The 24,273-nt window shown below is 48.1% G+C and overlaps 8 protein-coding genes and 1 non-coding gene across 9 annotated transcripts; 2 read left to right on the forward strand and 7 right to left on the reverse strand.

Annotated features, from left to right (window-relative positions):
• The first annotated feature begins 1,547 nt into the window (after window positions 1-1,547).
• Window positions 1,548-2,946, forward strand: V1508DRAFT_373165 (uncharacterized protein). Its single transcript, XM_066937525.1, has 2 exons — window positions 1,548-1,846; window positions 1,923-2,946. The coding sequence occupies exons 1-2, from the start codon at window positions 1,770-1,772 to the stop codon at window positions 2,800-2,802; spliced, it is 957 nt and encodes a 318-aa protein (XP_066794689.1). The 5' UTR covers window positions 1,548-1,769; the 3' UTR covers window positions 2,803-2,946.
• V1508DRAFT_440535 (Man1-Src1p-C-terminal domain-containing protein) lies at window positions 2,909-5,115 on the reverse strand. Its single transcript, XM_066942263.1, has 6 exons — window positions 5,037-5,115; window positions 4,787-4,977; window positions 4,546-4,737; window positions 4,364-4,489; window positions 3,493-4,313; window positions 2,909-3,438 (listed from the first exon to the last, which is right to left on the reverse strand). The coding sequence occupies exons 1-6, from the start codon at window positions 5,062-5,064 to the stop codon at window positions 2,991-2,993; spliced, it is 1,806 nt and encodes a 601-aa protein (XP_066794690.1). The 5' UTR covers window positions 5,065-5,115; the 3' UTR covers window positions 2,909-2,990.
• Window positions 5,116-5,127: 12 nt separating this feature from the next.
• V1508DRAFT_420892 (SUR7/PalI family-domain-containing protein) lies at window positions 5,128-7,835 on the reverse strand. The gene is made up of 2 exons (XM_066940806.1): window positions 7,552-7,835; window positions 5,128-7,493 (listed from the first exon to the last, which is right to left on the reverse strand). The coding sequence occupies exons 1-2, from the start codon at window positions 7,742-7,744 to the stop codon at window positions 5,575-5,577; spliced, it is 2,112 nt and encodes a 703-aa protein (XP_066794691.1). The 5' UTR covers window positions 7,745-7,835; the 3' UTR covers window positions 5,128-5,574.
• A 237-nt stretch (window positions 7,836-8,072) lies between these two features.
• On the reverse strand, window positions 8,073-10,406 carry V1508DRAFT_373171 (ABC1 family-domain-containing protein). Its single transcript, XM_066937526.1, has 4 exons — window positions 9,879-10,406; window positions 9,519-9,830; window positions 8,687-9,464; window positions 8,073-8,634 (listed from the first exon to the last, which is right to left on the reverse strand). Exons 1-4 carry the CDS (start codon window positions 10,361-10,363, stop codon window positions 8,326-8,328), a joined length of 1,884 nt encoding a protein of 627 aa, XP_066794692.1. The 5' UTR covers window positions 10,364-10,406; the 3' UTR covers window positions 8,073-8,325.
• An 804-nt stretch (window positions 10,407-11,210) lies between these two features.
• Window positions 11,211-12,884, forward strand: V1508DRAFT_357229 (uncharacterized protein; the record flags this gene model as incomplete). The annotated part of the gene is made up of 3 exons (XM_066937022.1): window positions 11,211-11,578; window positions 11,627-11,782; window positions 11,831-12,884. The coding sequence occupies 3 exons, from the start codon at window positions 11,211-11,213 to the stop codon at window positions 12,882-12,884; spliced, it is 1,578 nt and encodes a 525-aa protein (XP_066794693.1).
• A 2,969-nt stretch (window positions 12,885-15,853) lies between these two features.
• V1508DRAFT_373177 (putative adipose-regulatory protein-domain-containing protein) lies at window positions 15,854-17,575 on the reverse strand. Its single transcript, XM_066937527.1, has 3 exons — window positions 17,528-17,575; window positions 17,286-17,470; window positions 15,854-17,230 (listed from the first exon to the last, which is right to left on the reverse strand). Exons 1-3 carry the CDS (start codon window positions 17,540-17,542, stop codon window positions 16,018-16,020), a joined length of 1,413 nt encoding a protein of 470 aa, XP_066794694.1. The 5' UTR covers window positions 17,543-17,575; the 3' UTR covers window positions 15,854-16,017.
• Window positions 17,576-17,667: 92 nt separating this feature from the next.
• Window positions 17,668-17,766, reverse strand: V1508DRAFT_t68. The gene has a single exon. It is a non-coding gene; the product is annotated as a tRNA-Ser (tRNA).
• Window positions 17,767-18,694: 928 nt separating this feature from the next.
• Window positions 18,695-22,124, reverse strand: V1508DRAFT_420907 (glyoxal oxidase N-terminus-domain-containing protein). The gene is made up of 5 exons (XM_066940807.1): window positions 21,655-22,124; window positions 21,188-21,588; window positions 20,364-21,126; window positions 20,233-20,313; window positions 18,695-20,178 (listed from the first exon to the last, which is right to left on the reverse strand). Exons 1-5 carry the CDS (start codon window positions 21,792-21,794, stop codon window positions 18,867-18,869), a joined length of 2,697 nt encoding a protein of 898 aa, XP_066794695.1. The 5' UTR covers window positions 21,795-22,124; the 3' UTR covers window positions 18,695-18,866.
• Window positions 22,125-22,197: 73 nt separating this feature from the next.
• V1508DRAFT_193144 (t-SNARE) lies at window positions 22,198-24,088 on the reverse strand. The gene is made up of 4 exons (XM_066936173.1): window positions 23,646-24,088; window positions 23,341-23,597; window positions 22,782-23,285; window positions 22,198-22,680 (listed from the first exon to the last, which is right to left on the reverse strand). Exons 1-4 carry the CDS (start codon window positions 23,923-23,925, stop codon window positions 22,648-22,650), a joined length of 1,074 nt encoding a protein of 357 aa, XP_066794696.1. The 5' UTR covers window positions 23,926-24,088; the 3' UTR covers window positions 22,198-22,647.
• Window positions 24,089-24,273: the final 185 nt, after the last annotated feature.

The following is a 24,273-nucleotide window of genomic DNA, read 5'->3' on the forward strand; positions in this document are numbered from 1 at the left end:
AATTGAATCTATCCATGTTAATTTTTGGACTCATGAACAACCGCCAATAAGCGATGACAACTTCCTGTGGCTCACACACTTGATTCCTTGACCTATGAGAACAGCTGAGGCTTCTAGTCGTCCAGGAATCAAACTTAATGCAAGCTTGGCCGTTGAGTACCGTTTGGAAGGCAAATTGTCGGAGTTTGTCGTCGTTAATAGTGAATATATCCATTCGTGTGAGGTGATAGACTCCAAACTATCAAACACGAGTTAGGGCAAATAACTAAGGGCATGAATCCGCGATAAGCGCGAAATCCCGTGACCTCGCGATTAATTTGCTCCCTTGTTCAGATAACAACAACGCGACCGACGTGAACACGTGAATCGCTCCTCCAAGCGACCCCTATAAGCTGCCCCATATATATTCTACTCACACAGTAGCACCCAACCCGATAGATCACATTGTCGTATATGTCAAAAGATAGCAAGAAGAACAGTACGTTTTACGAGCCGCTGCTCGCCCTGGCCCTCCTGGAAGCTGAAGCCAAATTGGATACAGTTTACTAGGTTAGCCATGCAGACAAAGCCTAATCATATAGAAGACTAACAGCTAAGTCCCAAATTCCAGAAGGAAATCGAATGCGGACTCGTCGGTATCAACTTCCCCTCCCGTTTAACTTTGCCTGCACAGAAACAAGAGAGTGCCGCAGGAGCTGCGGTGAGCACATTTTATGACCATCGCGGATTGCAGAATATCTATGTATAGGTTCGGTCTTTGTGCTAGATAATGTTATTGCTTGATGTTATCAAACGAACGATATCTAGGAACATCCTAATACGGTAAAAATCGACGCCTTCTTCGATTCGCCACATGGTATCTGATCGAATATCATGTATCGTCCTGCCCATGCCCCTCGCTGCTTTGTATGGGATATATCGACGGTTCCAACGCGCGCGTGGGCATGAATCATGTTGCGTTCAAAGCAGGCAGGAGGTGTGCAAAAGTTGCATGCTGCTGAAGTAGTATAATATGGGAAATCGGGAATTACAGAGGATTATGCACTAGATTATTATGTTGCTGTCCAAACAAGCTTACCACACCTCTACTGCGCATCCTCCGGGAATAGGTGTCTGTGGCGAAGTACGAAGCTATAAACCACAAATGTTTGTCAGAAAGAGGCTGCGGATTACAGACATTTATGGCTGGAGGCATGGTTGACTTCTCCTCCGTATAAACATGATATTGGACCGACATTCGGGACATAGAGATGACGCCAGCGAGCAATTCTCTGAGATGCGCTTAGTAACTTGAGCTGTAGCACGGCAGAGCTCAGCGCCTAATCATTTGGCAAAAGACCCTCGATGAGAGGAGGCACTAGTGACTCAATATATGCTTCTGTTTGTTATGGTCCCATTAGAGCCAAAGACTTTTGCAAGTCTCTACTTACTAGCGAGCAAATCACACATGCGCGTCGAGGGATGAATCATTTATTGCTCGACTGCGCAGCTGTGCTAGCTGGAGACCGGGAATGATCAATACAAGACCCTCGAGTAAAACATCGACAGCTGCTGCGGCGGCTGGCGCGCGACGCGTCCACACTGCAACGAGTTAATTGCATTGCGTTAAGGTTACATACTTTGTTGACTAAATAGACGTTATAGCGCGTTCGACGCTGTACAGTTGTTGCTGCGGTGTTCATAGATCGGAGAATAACTTGCTCGAATCTTTTCGGATGGTCTATGTCCGCCACTAGCTGCACAATACATAGAAATATATACACATAAGCATGACTCCACTACCAATGCCGGAGGCGGCAGTCGACCAGTGGGACACTCTCAGTGCCGAATTCGAAGGCATTAGTAGGTGAGCATTCTCCTTATCCTTTCTCGACCAGTTCACCGCTATCCTGTTGTTAATGTGCTCCTTGCTAACCTGTCAGACGCTGGATCCGTGAACTGCAAGACCACGACCGAGAGCTGAAATCGTCCGACATAGTGCCAGCCAAACAGCTTCAACGGGTTATCGAGGACTTAACGAATACAAGCACATCGCTATTCCAGGCTTTAATAATGCTGCAGAAACAGCGACTAGAAACGCAGCAGCAATACGCGGCATGGTATGAGGATTATAAACGGGAGCGTTCGCGGATATCAGAGCTTGCGAGCGAGCTGGACGAGGAATCTATGCGTGAGCGGGAGAAACGCAAGGCCGCAGAGGAACAGCTTGTCAAAGCGCGCGAGGATGAGGCGCGGCAGCGATGGATGTTGGAAGAAAGCAGACGTGAGCTACAAGTCGCTAGGTTGGAGTGTCGGCGAGCATGGGCCGAAGTCACCAGACTGGAAGAACATAATCGGAGGTTAGCTGAGCAACAGCAGCAGCAAGGTACCGGTATCATGAGCTCGCCTGCGATAGGCTCGTCGCCTCTGAGAACCGTCCAGGCTGTGCCACCGTCGCCGTTGTCAGCTCACGATAAAGGCAAGCGCGTCTTCCACGAGACCAGTTACGAAAACTCGTCCGTCCAGAGGGATCCGTACGAGCTCGAACCACAAGAGGAGGAAACGTCCTCCATCGGAGATATCGAAATTGCAGACTCGGATCTCCAGAAACGGCTCCAGGTCCTCGAAATGCAGTACTGGGCTCAACGAGCCCAGGAACAGATCCCGCCAGGTGACAGCCCCGCTGGGCCGTCGCTGGTTTCATACTCAATCGCGACCCCGCCATCTTCCCAACAGCGTGAACACAGTAGTCCATCGTCCAGCCGTGGCCGTGGCATAGTCAGATCCAGAAGGAGCGTAGGCGACGAAGGTGGCATTTTCTAGCAACTCACAGAGGACCACCGCGGCATTTCCTAGTCCTTTCATTCTCGGGTTCATTGTTATATTCTTTTCTGTCTTCATCACGGTGGCATTTCGGAGCGCTTAGGTTGCATTCTTTACACATAGATAATTAATTACTACATTTACAAATATTTATCATACACGTTCGCCCAAATCTCTACAAGTACCCACTATATTCCAATCCACTCCCAAATCCGCATAATCTCACCATGAACCTCCATCTGTCGACTTCGCACGTTAGTATTAGCCTCCACCAGCTTCTGCACGCTGCCCCACACTCTACGGCGTTCAGCCGCGTCATACGTGTCAACCAGCAAATTATCTTTCAGCTGAGACATGATCACATATCGTGGAGTATTACCAGAATGATCGCTATCACTCCGCGTTTGCTGTTCCGAAAGAACACTCATGCTCTGCCGGACCAGGTCCTGCACCTTAGTTTTCCTCTCACGATATCGTGACGACAACTGGTACAAGAACAGAGTCCCGAGCGCGAGTAGAAAAGTGCCAACGAATTTACTCCTGTTGGCACTAACGAACGCGCCTAATTCAGTCTTGACCATGCAAGTGAAAGGAAATTCAGACGGTGACGTCGACCCAAGTCTCTCGCTTTCTCCACTACGACTGTTAGTATCCTAAACAACACGAAGACGAGCAGAAACTTTAGCGTACACATCAACTCGGTAGACTTCCTCCTGCTCAACCAGATCTTTAACTGCCTGTTCCCATAGCTCCTGAAAAGCATCGTCCGGAAGTGACGGCGACTTTATACTGTACAGCTTTGCCCTCAAGTCCACAACGGCCACAGTTGGATCGTTCTGTCCTTTTCCACCACTGCCACATTGCACGTCCGCGTACCGCTCTTTCAAAAGCTGAAGACTTTCCTCCATAAGGATCCTGGCTCGCTGCAGCTTCTCCGTGTCCGGCACGCATTTAGGAGCAAAGGGCATCATCCCGCCGAGCGACCAAACGCTCGGAACATACACATAATCCCGCTCACATTCGGCGCGGAAATTTGCGAAGCAAACAGCATGAGGGGGACAAGGTGTACAATCTGGCTCAACTAGTTTGCGAAAACTGTGACTTGGCAATTCTGGAATGTATCTGCCTGATCCTTCAACTTCGCAGTATCCAACCTTGAACTTTTCGTTTCTCCACCACATCAAATACGAAAACCCCAGTAGTACGATGATCCAAGCCGTGAAAATTTTGAACGGAAAGACAAATGTGGCTGCGTTGTTATACCCAGCAAGTTCTTCCGCACGTCTCTCCAATACCTCAGGAGTTTCGACTTCATATTCCTCACTTTCAAAACCATCGGACTGTCCTTCCAGATATTCCGGCTGATCAGGAAGAAACAACTCCGACGAAAATTTAACAGGCGTGCCAAAGTCAGATTCCCCTGCTGGACTTGATACCGCCTTAGGTGAGACCAGTACATTCGGCGTAGTCGGCTTGGCCACTGGCGGCGTGATACTGAATTTCGGCGCAACCTACACCATGTAAGTATTTTCTGGACTGAGTCCCAGCGTTAATAATATACCTCTCTCTTGACACTAGTAAGCGAGGATTCCTTTCGAGTGGTGCCCTTTGGGCTGGTTCGAGTTCTCGGTGTCTGGAACGGATTCTCAGACGAAAATGACGACCCCTCGTTGATCTTAATTTCGCCCTACACCAGTTAGCACCAATCTCAGTATTCCAAATCCAATGAAACAAATGTAATACCTTAACAGTCTCGTCCGCCACTTTAGGCTTCTCATTTTCTGACTTGATCTCGGGTTGTGGAGTATCGCCCACCAACGTCGTTTTCCGTCGCGACCCAGCAGGAGTTCGCGACCGGACTGTAGTCGACTTTCTTGCCGTACTCTTTCTCGCACTTTTCGGTGGTTCCGACGAAGGCAGAGAGCTAGTTATACTCTGCGCCATATGTCAACAATTGATAAACACAAGTAAAACGTAATCTTACGGCATCTACTATATCCGGCACCGCGCCACCAAAACCTTCTTTTGCTGCCAGCAAATTCGCAGAATTAGGAGTAATATGCTGCTTGAATAGCTCCACTAACGCAGCTTTCTTTGCTGACGAAGGGAATGGCACATCATGCATGAGCAGCACGCGTCGCAACTCCGGCACCCGAAGCTTCTGGGGATCGAAATCTGCGAGAGGAAATTAGTAGTTGAAACGTTTAGAAAAATAATATACATGCAATGCATACTTGGTTCTAGATATGAGAGATCATCCATTGTGACATCATGTGGTGTCTTCACCCGAAGAAAAACATAACGGACTCGACAGAATTTGAGTGGCACACCTCCTCTGGCCAATAATCGGCACGTGACCGAGATTGCCCTCACCCCTAGATTTACGTCATTATCCCAAGCCAATGTTTTCATGGGGTGGTTGAAAAATGATTCTTTATCAAATACGTTATAACTGGGAACAAAACAACATGTATATACGTAACATTGAGGCACAAACAATTATACAAAAATAAATAATGATACAAACAACACTGAATAAAAATACACAAGCACGCATATACACATACCAACAAAGGAAAATGCATAACTAGAGAACTATATCTAAACCCTAACCCTCGCTGTTAACATGTGATGTACCTCATAATAATCATTTCAATGTCTTTCATATGTATCCGTTCACAATGAAATCTCTAGACTTGACTGCAAAACTAACGCCTGCAGCAATAACTCACCCACAATAAGATACTATATATAGAAGAAAAATGCTTACTTTTACTCTGTATCATTGATATTTTGCGAGGTTGGAGTCCGTGAGTTTATCGCAGCATAGGGCGAGTCGTTCTGCCGACCGACCATCAGCGTAGGCGCCTGTGGTAAGCGTGGCCCTCTCCGTCCAGCACCGACACCAGCTAATTCAAAGTCAGGATTACCGCGCAAGACCATGTCTGTTCTATCCGGCCTGCGTTGCTGTGATGGAGGAGATGACAGAACCTGAGGGGGCTGCTGATAGTACCGGGGATTAGCGCCTCTCTGGCTAACTGAGGTGAAGTTTGACGAGACGGATCCATCAGGCGAGTGTGGTGGAGCAGGAGCATACGACTGCTGCTGTCGGTACTCTGACGGATACGATGGTCGTGACGCGTATGAGTCATTCTGCACTGGCCCCAGAGAAGAGGGCATACCAGTTCGAGGTCCTCGTCGTTGGTAGTAGCCCTGGCCCGCTACATTAGGAGGAGACGGTCTAAACTCGGAGTATGGCGAGCGAGCTGACGATTGTGAGATCGGTAACACCGCTTGAGGATAGGCAGCATTGGCAGGGCTCACGATTTCATCAGCATATTGTGGATCAACATCGTCATAGTAGTCCGTGTTGTTGCCACGTCGGCGCGGGGGTAGTTCTGGTTCCTCGACTCGACTTTCACCAGAGATGTCATCGTCACGCCAAGCTTGCCGCGGGGGTATATACTCTGCGTTAACGGAATTAGTCGAGCCAGGGGTATCAGTGCGTCGAGGGTATGGATTCGGACGACCATCTTCACCTGCGTTGGATATATCTCCAATGACCGGTGTTCCCGCCGTAGGGATATCAACCGCGGTAGGATACGTTCCTGGATCATGAGGGGTGATCTCTCTGGTCACATTTGCAGAGTCGGAACCGGTGTCATGCGAGACGTGGTCAGCAAGGGATTCTGAGCGATCAGTGGTAGTTGACTCGCTCTGCAGGCTATCCACAGCGAGCCCAGCCGGCGGCAGTGCCGTGGCATAGGGCGACTGCTGTCGAGGGGTTCGAGGACGAGATGTGCGTGGAAACCTATCGCGTGGATATTCGCTATATGGATTGGGCGCGACACCCGGTTGCGAGTGTCCGTATGGTCCAGAGCCCAGTGTGTGTCGTAAAGGAGCCGCGTACGGATCAAGAGGCTGTCCAGTACGAGGATCATATTTGCGCTGCTGAGGTCCCAGACGAGGAGAGGCCGAATTGTCAAATCTGGTGTATTCAGCCGCAGCTGGCCGCAGAGTAGAACCATTGAAATCCCGGCGATCACGAGGAAGCGCGCGCGTCTGAGGAGAACTATCGTAGTCAAGAACCGCGTTGGGCTCACCACCTAAAGTACTAGAGTTATCGCGCGTAAGGGAAGATCCTTCATCGTCAAGAGACTCTTGCTTGGCAACTTTGCCCTCGGCATCGTCGTAAATCAGGACCTCGCGATCGTGATCAGTGACTTGGTACGTGCCGATTGCCTGCGGAATAGTGCCTGGGGAGTAGAATGGCATCTGGTTGAGGCGCATTGCGTCGGGACCCTCTTCTGCGCTTTCAAATATGCGCTTGCGCATGGCTTTGCGCGACGAGAGAGTACGCCGCATAGTGCACAAGATGAGCGAGCATACCGCGATCACTACTGTGGACGCCAAAACGATCCACCCTCCCCAGTTTAGGTGCGGGATGAACAAGAGGATGTCGACGAGAAAGGCGAGCAGCGACAGAATGAATGTCGGCAGGCAGAAAATGAGGAGGAAAAAGAGATACCGAGGCGAGTTGGCAGGGCCGTGGAAATGTGCGATGAGAGAAAAGATCAGCAGAATGAGCGTGAATCCGGCGGCGATGGGATGGACAATTAGCAAGTTTGTGAGCGAATGACGAGCGTTGGACGGAAGCGAAAAGTCGTTGCCTTCACCATTCACAATGGAGTCTATCCCGATAGTGAGCCAGGCTTCAGATAGCATATCATATATACTTATGTTACATACTCGGATAGCCGATGCGCACTTTGCTGCAGCCTGTCGTAGTGCAGTATCCAAATACACCAAACTTTACATTTTCGTAGGTCCCTAGTGTAATGGAATCGACGATGGGTGCTGAGATGACTGCGACGAGCTGGAGGCCGAAGGCAATGGTGAGCAGCACGGACAGAGGTGTCGCTGCTCGCGGCAACATGGCCATCTATTCTGTTTCGCGGGCGAGAGTTAGTATTTGTGTGGGATGGGGACTCTTGGCCAAGTACAACTGAGGAGGAGGGGGGGAAATGGAGCCGAGTAGTAAGGAAGTAGCGTTGCAGTCGTGACGAGCGCGTCAAAGTGGCGCGCGCCCTGACTCAGCCGGGCCTCGCAGGCTACATAATCACACAGACTGAGCTGACTCAGCAGGTGGCTTAATGTGGTGAATATGTGGCAGTGCAGTAGCTATGTTATCTGCAGCGTATCATTGTAGTTGTCGACAAACACAGCCCTAACCGGTGGTCATTGCGGTGTGGCGCACCATTGTTAGGCGACTTATTGACGTCGGTCTTCTATTAGATATTTATTCGCGCACCTTGGCTTAAGCTTCAATGCGTCGGCCAAAGGGGTCTTTACACGAGACGCGTATTTGTGGGAGTTCTCTCCTCTCTGAAGCCTCACACGTACAACGGATATTGAATGCTGTAATTGGATTGTATATACAAACAAGAGAATAAAATAGAATATGTATATATGTACATCTTCACACTCTCTCTCCGTCTCGCTTGCCAAATGCCAATCATACATCTAAGCCGAAAACGCATCATCTTGAATCTGGATTCCAAAATTCTTCTGGGCTATACCTTTCATCTGTCTCTCCAGCAAGTCCTCAAAGCCCTCGTTCTCGCGTCGCAACACAATCTGTCGAATCTTGGTGACCCAGAACCCAATGTCCGATAGTCCGACAACAAATTTAAACACAAAATGATTAGTCCACGCCTTGACACGCTGTCTAAACGTGAGATTTGGAAGCATTGCAAGCGACCGTGATGCCCAGTTGGCCAGAATCTTGATACGATTGACCGGCGATCCCATGAGCTGATTACATCCCTGCACCTGCACACCCGACTCGTCAGAACTGCCTGCAACAATGACCACAAATACTCACAATTCTCATATTACGCCCCAGAAAAATTAATTCCAATGGCATCTTTGTCGTGTCCTGAATAAACTGCTTAAACTGGTCTTTCATGCGCGTCTGCATTTCAAAATCCTCATGCGCTCTCGACATTGGAGACATTGGAACCTCATTGCCGGTATTCCCACTTCTCTCTGGCCGTCTGTCCGGCCTGATGCCTCCCGACTTGTATGGCCGCAGCAGCGTAGCAGACGCAAAAAGCTCAGGTGATCCAATGCCCCACGATATTGCAATGTCGCGGATCGCTTTGTCATTGAAAATGAACATGTTCTTCCATAGCTCACAATATTGCTGTCTGAATTCGGGAGATTCGTAGATATAGAGCCCATGATCAATAAGTACTAGTTGTAGTCTTCCATCGTGCCACCGGACAATTTGATTACCAAGGTGTGGATCGCAATGAACGACACCCCAATTAAATATCTGTGCTGCAAACAGGTTGATCATGGTGTCCATGATCTGTGACTTGCTGTATCCTACCGCGTCTAATTCCTTTCTATTACTCAAGCTCACTCCGTCAATCCACTCCGCCGTGAGAACGTGCCGACTAGTAAGGTTATGATAAATTCGTGGTACGTACACGCGATTCCGCAGCGAAGATTCCGACTGCAGCACCGCGTTCATGTTGTCAGCATTTCGCGCCTCGTTTTCAAAGTCGATTTCAGTTAGCAGCCTGTTGCAGGTATAGTCGACAGTAAAGTAGACCGGAATGTCAAATATAAATCGATCGTAAATATACATAACCAGTCTGCGTTGCTAATTAATCCTTATGGCTCTTGTTACAGCCACTCATAGAACATACCTGTAGGCACCCAAGTCCCAATTAACCTGCTTCTCAATCTTCGGATGCTGGATTTTCACAGCGACCCACTCGCCAGACTTCAATTGTGCTTTATGAACCTGTGCCACACTCGCGCTGGCCACTGCGCGATGGTCTATATATCTGAACACTTCATCTGGCCGTTTTCCAAAATCTTTGATAAAAAGTTTCTCTATTTCCGACCACGAATCTTGTGGCGCCATATCGAACAACTGCGCAAACTTCTGCTGGAACACCGGCGGTAACACCGCAGCTTGCATGGCAAGCGCCTGACCCATCTTGATATACAGTCCACTCAATCTTAATTAGCAATCACCCACCAAAGTAAAATAAAAAACGCACCCATTCGATGCAATGAGATTATAAACTCGATTAGCGACCCGCGTATGCAACGCATCGATATCTTTCCCTTCATTGAAATTTAACTTGTAATCTACCGCAACAATGCTCAGCACCGCAACACACTTCAAGTTTCTATACAGCGACGACTCGTTAACATAATAGTCGTACGCAAAAGTTAGCCCTATAACCGCCCCAGTCAACATTAGTCTTCGCTGCCATCGTCGCCATTGTTTGCGAGATTTGATTTGCGGCCGCTTTAGATTTGTCGGCGGGATGGCCGTGATCGGACTGAATTGCTCGGGCTTGGGCGGAATGGTCGTGATACTTCGCAGCTGTCGCCAACTTGCCCAGTAGTCAACCGGCCATCTCGCAGACGGTAGTCGATAAGATTGTGTCAACCGGCGGCAACTTCCAGCGCTCACATTAGTCAATCCGCCGACCCGCGTGGCCTTTTGCAGAGAATCACACAGTCTATATGAGTTCATTCTAATACAGTGACGTTGTAATTCAACAATTCAGAAGGGAGCGATAGAATTACTTCGGGCAAACTGAAAATGATTTATAGCACGATCTCCGTTGGGAAGTACTATCACTTACCCGGACATCTTTAGTGCGATCAGCTGTCAGCATTAATTACGCGCGATTCAGAGCATCGCAAGATACAAGTTGAGTATTACGCAGGCCGAAGCAGATTGTTACTTTCTAAATGTATCGAATTGCAAATAGAATAATGACAATGTTATTGCCATCAGCTTCGAATTTGCCAAGAACGTACGACAGTAATGCCGGCTTTGACAAGTGAAATCCCCAACCCAATGGGTTTGATGCACAATGACGCAAATCTCGTTCGACGCTTCCTGTTGGTCACAACTTGAGCTAACTCACGGGCCCCCGGGCCCCGAAGCCACCATCTAGCTCGACTCCTCTTGCCAGTGTCACTCCTGATCTGCAAAAAGCTACCTCGCATATACCTACATATATGCATATCGGCATGTCTCCTAAAATCCGACAAGCGGTCAATCTACTACTTCTTTGTCGACGAAATTGATCACCAGGCCATCCGCCGGTTCGGACGATCCTGAATCACACTCGGTCTCAAGGCACATTGATAAAACCACAGACGCAATGGTCCGGGAAATGCAGTCGTCGACAGACCAAAAAGTACAGGATCTCAATCTGCTATCGAGCTGTAAGCACTCATCAGAAATGAACGGCGGAGACACAGTCAACGATAGCGAAAAAAGTAGCCAAAAAAAACTCCATTCCACAGCCAAATCTCAAGATGCACCCGAAGAAGACGTCTTTGAATTCCTCCACCTGAGGTGGATCACAATGGCCTCGAGCTTTCCTTTGATGGCGGGTGCACTTGGGCCGGTGTCAAATTTGTTTTCTATTGTCGCGTTGACCGAACCGTGGATAGCTGAGCTGAACAACGGCATATTCGACCATTTCCATTCAGACAATGCGAGGACTCTTGCGTTGAATGCGGTGTCCTTGGTATTGGGAGTCCTTGCAAATGCGTCTCTACTTGCAAATTTCACCGGAAGAGTGAGGTACAACCTATCACAGGCAATATCTATCGGTTCGTTTTATTTTGCAAGCATACTTTTGCTGGCTATAATCGGCGCCAAATATCGCGGATACCGGTCAATGATCGAACGCGGACTTGATGTTGAGTTCTCACAAGGCTATTGGAGCGCGTATGTTTTTACCTCCTTTCGATTGATTCTCGACTTAAAATCTTCTAGAGTCATTACCGCTGTGCTTTATTTTCTATGTGGTGTCGTATTGACAGTAAATGAGATTGGCCATCTCAGGGGTCATTATCCCGCAAGTTTTATACTGACATCGTCGCAAAGAAGTTTGATGCTTCAAATCTTATGTATCACAGTTTGGCTTGCTGGGTAAGTTCGTTAGTCGTGAATGTCATACAGCGGTTAACGTCCGATCAGAGGAGGAGGTGTGTTTGCTCGAATCCAATCATACACTTACGGAGATGCCATATACTACTGTGACGTAACTATTCTTACAATTGGTCTCGGCGATCTTCACCCCACGCGCGACCTCAGCCGTGCAATTGTGCTTCCATACGCCCTCGTCGGCATTCTCATCCTGGGTCTCGTGGTCGCCAATTTCCGCTCGCTTGTCATATCTTCGTCTCTTGAAATGCGATCACTCAGTCGAGTAGATCAGCTGCGAGTCCGTAAATTAAAACTTCAGGACTCTGAAGAACGTGACCGGACCAACGAGGAATCTTTCAATCTAATGCGGAAAATTCACCACTCTGCCAAAAAGCGGGATCTGTGGACCGTGCTTGCCGTCAGCCTCATCCTCTTCTCAATTTTCTGGCTCATCGGCGCCCTCGTCTTTTCTAGGTTAGAAGGCTGGACATATTTTCACGGGATTTATTTCTGCAGCTTAGCTCTCCTGACGGTTGGATATGGCGACTTTGTGCCATCACACCCTGGGACGAAGTCATTTTTCGTGCTGTGGTCGCTGATGGCCGTGCCGCTTATGACTATTCTGATCTCCAGTATGTGCGACACCATCATCGCGTCCGTCGTGTACCTGACGACTAAGCTTGGCGATCTAACGTTGAAAAACGTTTCATCGACGTCGACTTCAGATTTATCGCGAGTGGTTCTACGCAAGATGACGAGTGATTTGGAATCACGAGGACGATACCAGCCACCGTCCAACTTGAGTGGCATAGCGCGGACTTTGAGCACGAACGATGACCTTGACGGTGACAATAAGGAAGTTGACAGAGAGCTGACGTTAATTAATGCGATACAAGGGATCCTTATAGATCTGCATGTTAATCGAAATAAAAAATACTCTTACGAGGAGTGGCATATGTTAGCGCAGACGTTAGATACGCAATTTGACTGGCTGGGCTCAGATTCGCCCATCCGGTTCCCTGTCGACGAGCCAGCTCTTCTTCTACGACTGTATTGGACTTCGTTGAAGGAACATTTGAGGAACAGGCGCAGATGGGAGCCTTAGCAGCAGAATGTGGATATTGCCGATGCCAATGCAAAAGGACTAGGGCGAGGTCAACGAGACCCTTGATGCCTTATTAAGGGCATGTTGTCGCAATCCGTTGCAAAGGCCGAGGGCTGCAATTATTACGATATGATGACTGAATTCGAAGATTTGCATCATGTGCTTTATAGGTAGTGATCAATAAACTTCCTAGATGAAAAGCGATCAAACGAGCGAAGCAGCAGGGTGGTCGACGCTTATCCTGCTGCTTATGAGCCGGTGCAGAATTTCTCGCTCGCCAGTGGCTGACAGTCACAATTGCGAGCTTAGTACCGTACCAGAGGATAGTATTAGCCAGATCGCCTCTCAACCATTGTCTAGAACATTTGACTGACGAAGCTCAAGGGCTTGACATCTCGCCGCCAGTCCAGACAGACCACCCCACTTCTTCTCAACGTACATGTGGGCTTTCGAATCCACTTGTGGTGGCAGACAGTCATGAACCGATTCAAAGAGTCGAGAAGGCCACTTTGGAGTCTCGTATGTTCTTAAATCTACAGTCTCGAAGAGCTTTGCCATATGACATCGACATGTACTTTGAGGAAGAGACAGTAGCTGGGGCTAGTACTGACGAGAGGTGTGATGGTGGAGAGCTTATAAAGAATAGTATCCGCAAATGGCAGCTGCAGCCAGGGACTATCTTGCAATCCCAGCCTCGGAGGTAGCGATTGAGCCGTTGTTCAGCGAACGGAGAGTCTAGCTAGGATTGAGAAGGCACTCAATGGAGTCAAGAACGATGGGAATACTCACTTTGCTTGCAGATACTCGAAAGAAGAGGATATGTAGTTATGCTATTTATGCTATTTGTATCTCTGTCCCTATTAATAATGCTTGAATTTTTCCAATTTGAGCAGGTTGAGGTCTTCACATGATGAGTAACAATACTCGCTAATCCTAATTAAGGCAATTTTCTGCCAATAACCGATATAGTCGACTGTTGCCGATACTATATAGGCTAAGGTCAACCACCTGCCAATATTTATTCGTAATTTTATCGGCTAGATTTTGCTGCTGAATCGACGAAATTCGGCAAATCGTCAACGGCCCTATTATATTTCAATTTCGAGGGTTAGGCAATCAGGCGTTCGTGTAATGCGAATTTGTCTAGAGGCATTTGTGATTTTGTTTTATTTTGCACCGACGATAAATACCAAAATTAAATAATGATCACAATTAGTGCATATTATAATGATAACTGTTCCTTTTCTAATAATGCCTAGAACAGTAACAAGCACCCAAGACGATGACGTGTCACCTCATATTCGAACACAAATTATATATTTCCCCTCACCCGGTAACATTGGGCAATCGAGTATGCCATTTACTGGATTGGCGCCTTTCGCGTCGACAAGCAGCCCGCAGTCGTCCAGTTAGTTGATTTCGACACCACTTGTAGATTGTGTTTGACTTTACGTGGTCTAGTCCAGTCCTCCTGGCCCGTAAGCCAGGACAACAACAAAGCCAGCCGGCCAGCAGTGAGGACCATCCGCGCCCGGAGCCGGCGTCGACGGTGGAGAGATGGAGAGAGCGCGAAAGAGAAGCGGCCTGGGGCCCCAAGCCAGAGACCTCAACGCTGGTAGACCGGGGAGACGAAGCCCGGGAATAACAGCGCTCTCTGTATTAGTAACTATATTCATCATGGGCTGAAAACCAATTGCACATGTAAGCCAGCGTCCCTATATTTATGACTGCACTGCATACAAGCTGAAGGAATGTTTTTTGCTTTCAAGCCAGCCCTATAGAAAAAATTTCTGACCCGACTCGTATGAATTTGCGCAGTCCCTTTAGCCGGAATATGTGTACCTACTCATACGAAATCTGCGAGCTGGGGAGCGGCTCTTGCGGAGCGAGTCGGTGAACAATGGAAGTGGGAATGTCCACACAGTCAGATATGTTTTGCAGGAGCGAGTAGCACTGTCAGTTGACTTGTCATTCTCCTCCAGTTTGGCATAGACACTCGCTAAGAGAGAGAAGCTCATGCGAGCAACTTTAACTGTTTATTGGAGTAGCTCATATATTACAGCTAAGTTACTCGTATGAAATCGCACATGTTTGTTAACTATTGCATTTAATTTATAGTATTATTAGCCACCAGATAAACAAACTGGACGACATTACCGAAAACGACCTTTAGACATACAAAATATACACATACCCGCTTCTACTGCCTCTGCTTGTCTCCAAGGTCATCAACAGTTAAGGACAGAGCTGCAACAGGCATAACCAGGAGCTTAAATACGGGACAGAACCACAGCAGACAAATATATTAGAGTAACTGGTGATTCGAAGATGAAGGGAGAGCCAAAAATTCAAATAACAGTTTTACTGAAGCGGGTTAAGTAACGAAAGAGGTATGGCAGCGAGGAACGAGGCATGGCGCTGCTGAGGTAACCTGCGACAACGGACAGCTTGAGAAGCTAAAAGGCAAAACGATCACACATATGACATCCACAATAATTCAAAAAACACCTCAACATATTTTAAGATGACGTGGATCGGGAAGACTTGGAGGTCATGCAGGGTACGGTACAAGCTATTTAAAATAGGCAAAAGAAGGAAAGAAAAAGAAAAAGAAGCAAAGCCCAAGGCGACGGCACCAGCTGCCTGCCAGGGTCCGGAGGCTATGACACCGACCCAGTCAGTCCGCCACCAGAGAGGACGATAAAGAGAGGGTGTGGGGCAACTACCCGGGGAAGGAACAGAGAAGTTAGCACCCAGCGCGACAGATGCAGAAGCGAAGGGGAAACTGCGGGAAAGTCACCGACTCTAGAATAACTCACGCCTGTTACGGCCATACCAAGAAGAAAACACAGTTCCCCGTCCGATCAACCCCGGTTAAGCTTCTTTGGGCCTACTTAGTACTGCAGTGGGAGACCATGCTGGAATCGTAGGTGCTGCAATTCCTTCTAAATTTTTGCTCTTCGCAATAGCTTCCTAATGTTATTATACTACATAGGTATCAGTCGGGGAGTGGCTTGCTACAGATTGTGCACGACATATGATTGCACAAAGTCCTTTCATAACACCAAAAAAGTACAACGCCGTCGTAAAATATGACCATTAAAATAACCAAATTATAATGCACAGCATGACATCACTCATCGCGATTTTCTTGCTTTCCAACACGACGTCGTGTCTCGGCTTCCTCGTTACTCGACCTTCTGACGTGCACATTAACGCCAGTACCGACACCTGCATCCGGCTCAAAGTGCTCACTTACGTCATCTGTCACAGATTTCGCAGATGCCGAAGAATCGCTGCGTCTCGGTTTGGAGGGCGAGACACTAACAGCTTCAATAGACAACTCAGATTGGAGGTCGGTTGCCGGCGTGTCAGTTCCATGTGTCGAAAATAAAGGTGCACGATGCAGAAGCGGGCTCACAGGCGATGCGAGGTTCTCTGCCTCTTCCTTCTTAATCAGATCTTCTTCAGACTCCTCTGCTGATGGAGTCTCTTCCTCTGTCGGAACAGACTCGCTCTCATCAGTCTCATCAGTCTCCTCAGTCACGTCCTCCGACTGATCGATTACTTCAGCCTTGACCTTTTCTTTACCGTCAGCCCGTTTCGATTGCTCATACCTTGGGTCTTTGATCTCCCTGGCCATCCGCCTCAACTCGTCTATCCTATTCTCACCCTCATCCTGTCCACCACCGAAAAGCAGCCCAAACATAGCCCAAGTGATTCCAGCAGCAACCAACTCCGTACTCCAAAACACACCAACACCAACCACAAAACTAGTAATATACCATTTCCGCATAAACCACCGCACCCCGGCCCATTCCACCTCGAATAGGACACATGCGTCGTAGATCTGTACGTCGCGGTCTAACTGCACGGCGGCAAATCGAGGTATTTTAGAGTTATTAGTCAGGATCCAGTCGTTTATCATGCTTACTTCCAAGAAGTCAGATTGCTGTTTCCACCCACTTGCGTACGCCGGAAAGAAAAGCAGTGTATCGAGAACATCCAGGAGGTCCGATTTGTATTTCAAGATACCTGGCCGCCGCGCCTCAAGTAGTGTGATATCATGTAGCACACCCGCAACCCTTTCAGAAGTGGACGATAGCAACGCTAGATTGTGGCGCGAGATTGTAGTGCTGAGTCTGTCGACCGGGATGTCTGTGGACCGAGAAATTGCCGCCAGAGGATCTGCTTCGTACAGACGTACCGAAAGCATGAAGTTGCCAAGTTTCGTATTGTGAGGCGTCCGGGGCACCGTCAGGTGTATGACGACACTGTACGCTTGGTGCGGGAAGAGCGCAAGCGGGTCAGGAAGCGCGGTGAATGTCGACGGACTGTCGCCGGTTCTGTTCAACGTAAGCTCCGTTGTTGCAAAATCACAGAGAGAAGTGGACAACGCACGAGTAATCAAAGTATATCGGCATTCGCACCTCATCATAGGGAATGTAAGTCTGATAGAACGCGATATATGCTAGCACGGCCACCACAAACAGTGTGCTCGCAGCAACTGTTCCTAGAATAACTCGCAAATATGTCCGCAGCATCGGCTTCGTGGCCAATAACCGGATTGGCACGAGCACCGGTCTCTATTTAGCACGCACACGTTAGAGTAACTTACAGCAACAGTCAAAATAATATCATACCAATAAACTCTCCATCGCAGTAAAAATACACCGCGATCAGATCAATGTTCAACGATGATAACAAGAAGTCTCGAACGCAGCCTAAACGATTCCACAGTAACCCTAACCTGCCGTCGTCAACGGGGGAATTCAAAAAAGATCGACACCAGCAGGACTCGAACCTGCGCCTCGAAACGAGAAAAGATGTCGAACTATTAGTGAATTCGAGTCTTTCGCCTTAACCACTCGGCCATAGTGCCTTGACTCCTATGAGTGCTGTTAAGTTGATGCCCAGCTACTTACTTATACCCTTTTCAAACAAATTAGCCATAAATTGTTTAAAATCGCCATAATAAAACTTAGGTTTAGGGTGTATTTTCACCTTTTTATTATGTCGTGGTCCACTCGCTTATGAAGTGCGTTAGTTAATTTACAATTATATAAGCAATTATATTTATATGATTTATTATGCCGATCAATGAGATCTGCGATGACATAAAATTGACTACTGAATTTCTTGTATTCCCAGAGCAAGTGGCTTATCTAGAATTTAATGGAAAGAAATTGGACTTTTTGTGCTCTAGCGACTAGTGTAGCCAATATTTATACATTCAAGCATGGTCGCAAACAACGTGTCCGCAAGTAATACCTTATTTTATTGATTTTTTCCTTGGTTTTGTTTTATAGCGGCGCACTCCTCGGCAGTTATGCTGGAAAGTTCATCGGATCACGAGCCTTATATTGTGGGCATTGACATATTATGATATATCAATCTTCACGATATGTGACACGCAATATGAGATATGTCCAGACTATATACGGAGGCGCGCCCTATGCGCCCTAGTCAGTCAGTCAGAAGGTCTTGTATTAATCTTTATATACAGTTCGAGTTCGTCTAGTTCCGTCATGGTACCAATTGAGATGATAGTTTCGGCTGGAGAATTGCTCGGCTTCTCCAACTGTGGTTGGAAGGCACAGTTTTTCTGACCACTAAGTCTAGTGCGGGGTACGATTATTCCAGTCGTAGTCGCCTTTTTGTCTACTAGGCAACTTTCATCGCTAAAAGCATATTTCCCTCTGCGGGAGCGATAATTATTGACGTAACCTATTCAGTCGCCGCCAGCGTTCTCTAAGAATTGATTATATTGCCCTGGCTCAGTTACCTGATCCTAAATATCTCCATGAGAACTGAACAATCAATTAAATAACAAATAACAGCGAAAATATAGCCAAATTATGATACACACATAGAGGAATTGTTGTCACTTAGGGATTATAGTACATGGCCCACAACCGGTCGCCAATTTTCAGATTAAAATTACAAAACGTCATATAATACAAACAAATCTCCAATTGCGACCTAGAACGATGCATCCTCGTTTACCATGACAGCAACAGCAACACTCGGAATGCCATCCGCGACTACGAACACCAAATACGGCGCAGGGGGAGTGACACTTCCGTATTTGGCACTAGGCATGTTGACCGTCAACGATTGCGTCGCGTTTGCGGATTCAGAGGATTCGAAACCAGTGTAGTCAAGGTAGATCATGCGGTGTCCCATATGTGTCGAGTGTGTAACAAAGCCGCCATGGTACAAAACAACTTTCAGGTCACTAGTATTAGCCTGGCCATCAGTGAACTTGAGCGAGAAGGAGTCGCCGTTTCTCAGAGAGGTACTTGACAGTGTGACGTTACGAGGCCGCCTAGTGGCCTTTTCACCCATAAGATATGGCGGAGTAAAAATTTCGACACGAAATTCGGTGACGTATGGCGTGTATTCTGAGGGTTCCATGATAGGCATCTGGACTGGATTGGATCCGGCGACCATAATTCTACCATCAGGAATGAGCAGAGCAACGGAGTGATAGAGACGAGCGATAGACGAGCTAGTGAGAACAGTAAACCGAGATCCAGAGGCCACGCTTGGATCATACAGGATAGGGTAGTACACCGGATCAGTTGAAAGGTTGAATCCCTGAGACCCATAGTGGCCCCCGTTCATCCAGATGGATGTACCATCGGGAAGGAGGGTACCCTCGATCATGCCGCGAGATTTTGGCATGCCCTCCATCTCCCATGTTGGCTCATCATCTTCCGGGCGAATACGTCCGCAGCTGGCCTCAGTAGGTGACGTAATATCCTGGTAAGCGCCACCACCGCAAATCATGACCTCGGAAGAATAATCATCACTAGAACTGAGGGGGAACATAATCGAGCCACCAGTATTGGGATAAGTACGATAGTCACCGGGGAGATCTGGCAAAGTCTTGAGCGTAGCGTTGGTCTTGACGTCAAAGATAATAGCCGACTTAGAAACAAAGATAAAGAGCTCACCATCTCGGAGCAGATTGACGAACGGATACATATAGTATGGCTGGTTATGTGCCAAAAAGTCCATAGGTATGCTGCCGGTATACGACTTTCCAGTCTTGTCGAGAAGTTCCCAAGTGGGATTATTGTTAGCTGGCACAGTAGGATCGAGACCGTTCAAACTGCCACTGGCAACAAAAATTTCGCCATTGGCAAGATTTTGTGCAGTAGCATACCATCTCGCGGAATCAAGCTTGTTTCCGGGCTCACTCCACGCCTGACCGTCGTATTCAGAGCTTGACAGCGAACGCTTGAGATATCGAATGCCTGTAAAGCCATTGCCAACAGTCGGATCGAGCCTATCATCGTCAGTAATTGTTCAGATACCTGGCCAGCAAAGCCAAATAGCATACCATGAAAGATCCGCGTTCCCACCTACTGAAATGAAATCACCATTTGCGAGATAGGAACCTCCAGAGCAAAATGCATTCGTCCTAGTAACATCAGCAGCCTGACATGAAAACCATAATATGGACGAACATACTTGTAGGCGAGAGGCACGTACGTGTTGCTTTCAATATCGTACTCGGATGAGTAAGCATAATAGCCAGTGCCGAGCTTGATCTGGGTGTAGTTCTCAACCTTGTCCAAAAAAACAACCTTGCCATTGGGCAGTAAACCAGCATGCATAGCTGGAACACCTGACTGACCGACAATCTCAAATTTACCAGCATCGTCACCCCTAGCGACCGCAGCAGCAGCCTCTCCGGGAGCAAGGTTGATATCTCCAGTACAATTACCAGACTGGCAGCCCACGCCACAGTGTGCAGTAGTATTGCCACAATAACCGTACTGAGAGCAGCAAGTGCCGTAGATCCAGTTACCACAGACAGTGCCCCCGCTGGTAACACCACAGGTACCATCAGTGGTGACAGGTAGAGTGGATTGGGCTGATGGAGCTACAGAGCTGATTGTGGGTTTGCCTATGACAGGTTCGCCCGTGGTGGAAGAGTGCACAAATGATGATGAATCGAAGGACGACGACGACGACGATGACGACGTTGAAGCAGACCAACTCATAGCCGAATACGACAGCTCGGTACTGCTGAGCATCTCCGCAGCAATAGAAGAACTTACGGTGTTCGAGGGAGTAGTTTCTCTGGATGGCCCGACCGTGCTGGATACAACGGAGGAGCTCGCCCTGCTGGATGACTCAGATGAGCCGGAAGAGAGGGTACTGGTCAGAAAAGTGGACGAATGACCCGCGGTGGTCGAAGAGACGCGGATAAGTGTACGCGTGATTACACCTAAAACAATATGACGCATCAACAAGAAGTAGTGCGGAACAGAAATATTGTAATATTCTACCTATACTACATCCATCACTTGTAGAGATCGACAACAGAGGTGACAAACTAGAGGAAGACTTGCCACAATAATCCTCACCAGTGCCACAATAGCTGTACTGGGAGCAACACTGGCCTGAGGGACAGACGGTATCGTAGAAGTCAGCACCGCATCTGCCATCAATCGAGACAGCGCCAGGCTCAGGAATAGTATAGTTTTTCATGCAGCCTGATACACAGCCGGTGCCACAATGTAAGTAGGTGTTACCGCACCAACCCATATCAGAGCAGCATGTGCCGATGTAGACTGTCGAGTTGGGGTCACAGAGGAGGTTATTATTATTTGGACCGCACTGACCGTCGATCGAGTACTGGATATCGTCACGTCTATGGTGGTGGCCGCCACGACGCTTGGGCACGCATCTACACCAGATATTAGCACACACTTATAAAGAAATAAAAGAAATATGCGCAGAATATGGTACGCACCGATTGAAGTTATTGCAGTACTGGCCGTGCGGACAGGTGCTTAAAAAGCTGTTTTGAATGCAGTAGATGCTGACCTTGGGGAAGAGCAACGCGTGCGTGGATGAGATGAGCGCAAATAGAAGAACAATGGAGAATCTCATGACTGTTGATCATACAGATACAGACCGTCGAAAACAGCATATCGCGAGCAGGCAGAGGAGAGAAGTGCCCGGTATATGTACCGAGCGCTGAGGTCAGCGAAGCGACAATGAAAATCCACGTAGGCGCAATAGCAGTCGGAAGCCGATATGGCGAGTCAGTCAATACGAGCGCAAACAGACACCAACAGCGAGCTTTTGGGGCAAGCATCACTCGAAAGCGTAAATTCTTGAAGAGCAAGCAGGCGACAATTTCGTGGTCAAAGCCTCCGGGCGTGCGGCTCACTAGTCCTGGCCGCAGATGTGCGGCGTTGATGCCCCAAATAATTCCGCGGTTCGCACCCCGGAACAGCTGCAGCCGCAGACTCAGGGGTTCAGTTGGAGTCTACCCAATTTCAGCAGACCCCTTTAGTACAATTTCTAGTCGAGGATATGCGGCCGTCAAACTGTTTGGGACGAGTTAAGTTGATGACATAATTTTAGCGGCGCCATTATCCAGCTTTTGTTTGCCTCATGACAGCCTCGCCAGGTCACAGCCACTCATTCTCATTCCGTTTTGTGGCCTAAACTCCTCATGCTACCCACGGCTGACGGCTCACATATTGCTTGACTGGATTCAGTGCGCAATTACTTCCGGCAGAGTTCGTTTACTGGTCCGCCTAGACCATCTCTTTGGCGCCCATGTGCACAACTTAAACGAGTGTCAAGAGTAATATCTCAAAATCATTCCCACCCTAGACATCTGGCCACCATTGACTCCATTAAATCTTACATAAGCTCCATGCCGGTGAAGTAATTTAAACATTACATGCATCAAAATTGCATCCAACAACAAAACGTAACCCCAATCCTAATTTTAGCTCACAAGCACCCATAGAAGAAAGAATACCTATGTCCATGTTAGCACCTGTGTACAACAAAAGAATCTGTGTACAACAAAAGAATCTGTGTACAACAGATAATCAGCAGTGTAACATAGCAGTTACTTACAATTAGAATACCAAACACTTTGACCATCAGCCACCGATTACTCGACACCCTCGCAAAGTATTGCAAGAGCTCCCGCTGTGCACCGGAGATATTCACCGCAATGTCTTCAGTGTCCGCGTCGATTCGCTGCACAACCTCCCGTTGTTCCGCCACCATAGTCGCCAACTGCGAAAAAATTCCACCTAGCTCGTGAATCGTGCTCTCGATTGCCTCGATCGCGGTGTTACGTTCGCTGATGTACGTATCCTGCTGCTCCTCCAGTAGCATCAGACTCTGCTGCTGATCCGGTAAGGTCAGGTACTCTCCTGCCTCGGCATTCTGAGCGCCATACGGATTTTCTGGATCTACTTGAGAGCTTCCGTATGGGTTTTCTAAACTGCTGTGTTGCGGCGGACCCGACTGCGTGTACAACGGCGACTTTGTCTTAAATCCCGAGGCATCCTTGGCTGACGCTGACGTAGACGAAATAAACTGCTCGGTCCGAGATTTCGACGCTTGAATATTCTGCTCAAATCAGCACGTCATGACATGAAATCAACTTATTTCGTGAGACACCTACCTTCGTCCGGACCTCCAAAACTTCTCTAAATCCAGCCGTCACATCCGTAAGCTTGCCTTGCAACAACACAACAACATTCTCCGAGTGCTCGTCAACCTGACTCTCGCCTTTTCGGCCCCAATGCTTCTTCCCACCTTTTACAAACGACTGTAACTCCGATATGCTCTGATTAATCTTCGCCAGATCTTGTTTTATCACAAATGTCAATTCCGCGATTTCAACCGGTCTATCATCGAATAGCGTTTTCCGCTTAGCCACTACACCCCAATTAGCCTTCAATTTAACGATACACAAAAAAAACATACATTGCGCAAGCCTCTGCAGCTTGCCCATCGCACTATTAATATCCTTGCTGATGGCAACCGCCCTCTTCGCGAACTCTGTCCGCTGTCCCCTCGTGGCACCCGCCCCAGGGCCATGAATCCCGCCATTCATGCCCGCACCACCTTGACTTGGCATCGGCGGCGAACTGGGCGACAAAAGTAGTTGATTCCTAGACGCGGACGCACTCGTCGAACTTATCTTTGACAACGCCGCCACACAACTTCTGAATTCCTGTGTGCGGTCTTGAATCGCGACTGCCATATTGCCAATGAATGCGTCAATATTGTTCTAGTGTATCGACGAGATTTGAGATGATTGATGTACGCGGATATTAGTTATTGTGATTCGATAGTGGGCCGGTGATCAATCTAACACGTGTCGTCCCCGCTTCAACTTTCCTTACCCCCTTTAATACTATTCTGAATCTGGCGTTGTTGCCAAATATATCCAATGCAAAACTAGCCTCGACGCCGACACTGTCCTTGAATCGTGATTGCCGATTGTCGCTGCAGTGCGCTCGAGTCCAGTACAGAACTGCACGATCCTCTCGAAATATCCTCCAGTTGTGGTCGAAAGGGACTCGACTCTCACGTTATTGAGCGAGTGGGA

Source organism: Lipomyces doorenjongii (assembly GCF_038497915.1).
Source record: "Lipomyces doorenjongii strain NRRL Y-27504 unplaced genomic scaffold V1508scaffold_40, whole genome shotgun sequence".
In the NCBI taxonomy this organism is placed as follows: domain Eukaryota; kingdom Fungi; phylum Ascomycota; class Lipomycetes; order Lipomycetales; family Lipomycetaceae; genus Lipomyces; species Lipomyces doorenjongii.

What these genes read in the sequence shown, in the direction of transcription:
- V1508DRAFT_373165 (XM_066937525.1), top strand. Translation starts at nt 1,770, where the DNA reads ATGACTCCACTACCAATGCCGGAGGCGGCAGTCGACCAGTGGGACACT. An exon ending in GAATTCGAAGGCATTAGTAG is followed by an intron (nt 1,847 to 1,922) that starts GTGAGCATTCTC and finishes CTAACCTGTCAG; the next exon opens with ACGCTGGATCCGTGAACTGC.
- V1508DRAFT_440535 (XM_066942263.1), bottom strand. Translation starts at nt 5,064, where the DNA reads ATGGATGATCTCTCATATCTAGAACCAA. An exon ending in TCTCTCATATCTAGAACCAA is followed by an intron (nt 4,978 to 5,036) that starts GTATGCATTGCA and finishes TTCCTCTCGCAG; the next exon opens with ATTTCGATCCCCAGAAGCTT. An exon ending in TGCCGGATATAGTAGATGCC is followed by an intron (nt 4,738 to 4,786) that starts GTAAGATTACGT and finishes CATATGGCGCAG; the next exon opens with AGTATAACTAGCTCTCTGCC.
- V1508DRAFT_420892 (XM_066940806.1), bottom strand. Translation starts at nt 7,744, where the DNA reads ATGGCCATGTTGCCGCGAGCAGCGACACCTCTGTCCGTGCTGCTCACC. An exon ending in AGTGCGCATCGGCTATCCGA is followed by an intron (nt 7,494 to 7,551) that starts GTATGTAACATA and finishes CTATCGGGATAG; the next exon opens with ACTCCATTGTGAATGGTGAA.
- V1508DRAFT_373171 (XM_066937526.1), bottom strand. Translation starts at nt 10,363, where the DNA reads ATGAACTCATATAGACTGTGTGATTCTCTGCAAAAGGCCACGCGGGTC. An exon ending in TGGGACTTGGGTGCCTACAG is followed by an intron (nt 9,465 to 9,518) that starts GTATGTTCTATG and finishes TTAGCAACGCAG; the next exon opens with ACTGGTTATGTATATTTACG. An exon ending in TGGGGCGTAATATGAGAATT is followed by an intron (nt 8,635 to 8,686) that starts GTGAGTATTTGT and finishes TCGGGTGTGCAG; the next exon opens with GTGCAGGGATGTAATCAGCT.
- V1508DRAFT_373177 (XM_066937527.1), bottom strand. An exon ending in CCGATATACTTTGATTACTC is followed by an intron (nt 17,231 to 17,285) that starts GTGCGTTGTCCA and finishes TACGTTGAACAG; the next exon opens with AACCGGCGACAGTCCGTCGA.
- V1508DRAFT_420907 (XM_066940807.1), bottom strand. Translation starts at nt 21,794, where the DNA reads ATGAGATTCTCCATTGTTCTTCTATTTGCGCTCATCTCATCCACGCAC. An exon ending in AAGTGATGGATGTAGTATAG is followed by an intron (nt 21,127 to 21,187) that starts GTAGAATATTAC and finishes ATATTGTTTTAG; the next exon opens with GTGTAATCACGCGTACACTT. An exon ending in TACGTGCCTCTCGCCTACAA is followed by an intron (nt 20,314 to 20,363) that starts GTATGTTCGTCC and finishes TGATGTTACTAG; the next exon opens with GACGAATGCATTTTGCTCTG.
- V1508DRAFT_193144 (XM_066936173.1), bottom strand. Translation starts at nt 23,925, where the DNA reads ATGGCAGTCGCGATTCAAGACCGCACACAGGAATTCAGAAGTTGTGTG. An exon ending in GCTGCAGAGGCTTGCGCAAT is followed by an intron (nt 23,598 to 23,645) that starts GTATGTTTTTTT and finishes ATTGGGGTGTAG; the next exon opens with TGGCTAAGCGGAAAACGCTA. An exon ending in AAGTGTTTGGTATTCTAATT is followed by an intron (nt 22,681 to 22,781) that starts GTAAGTAACTGC and finishes ACATGGACATAG; the next exon opens with GTATTCTTTCTTCTATGGGT.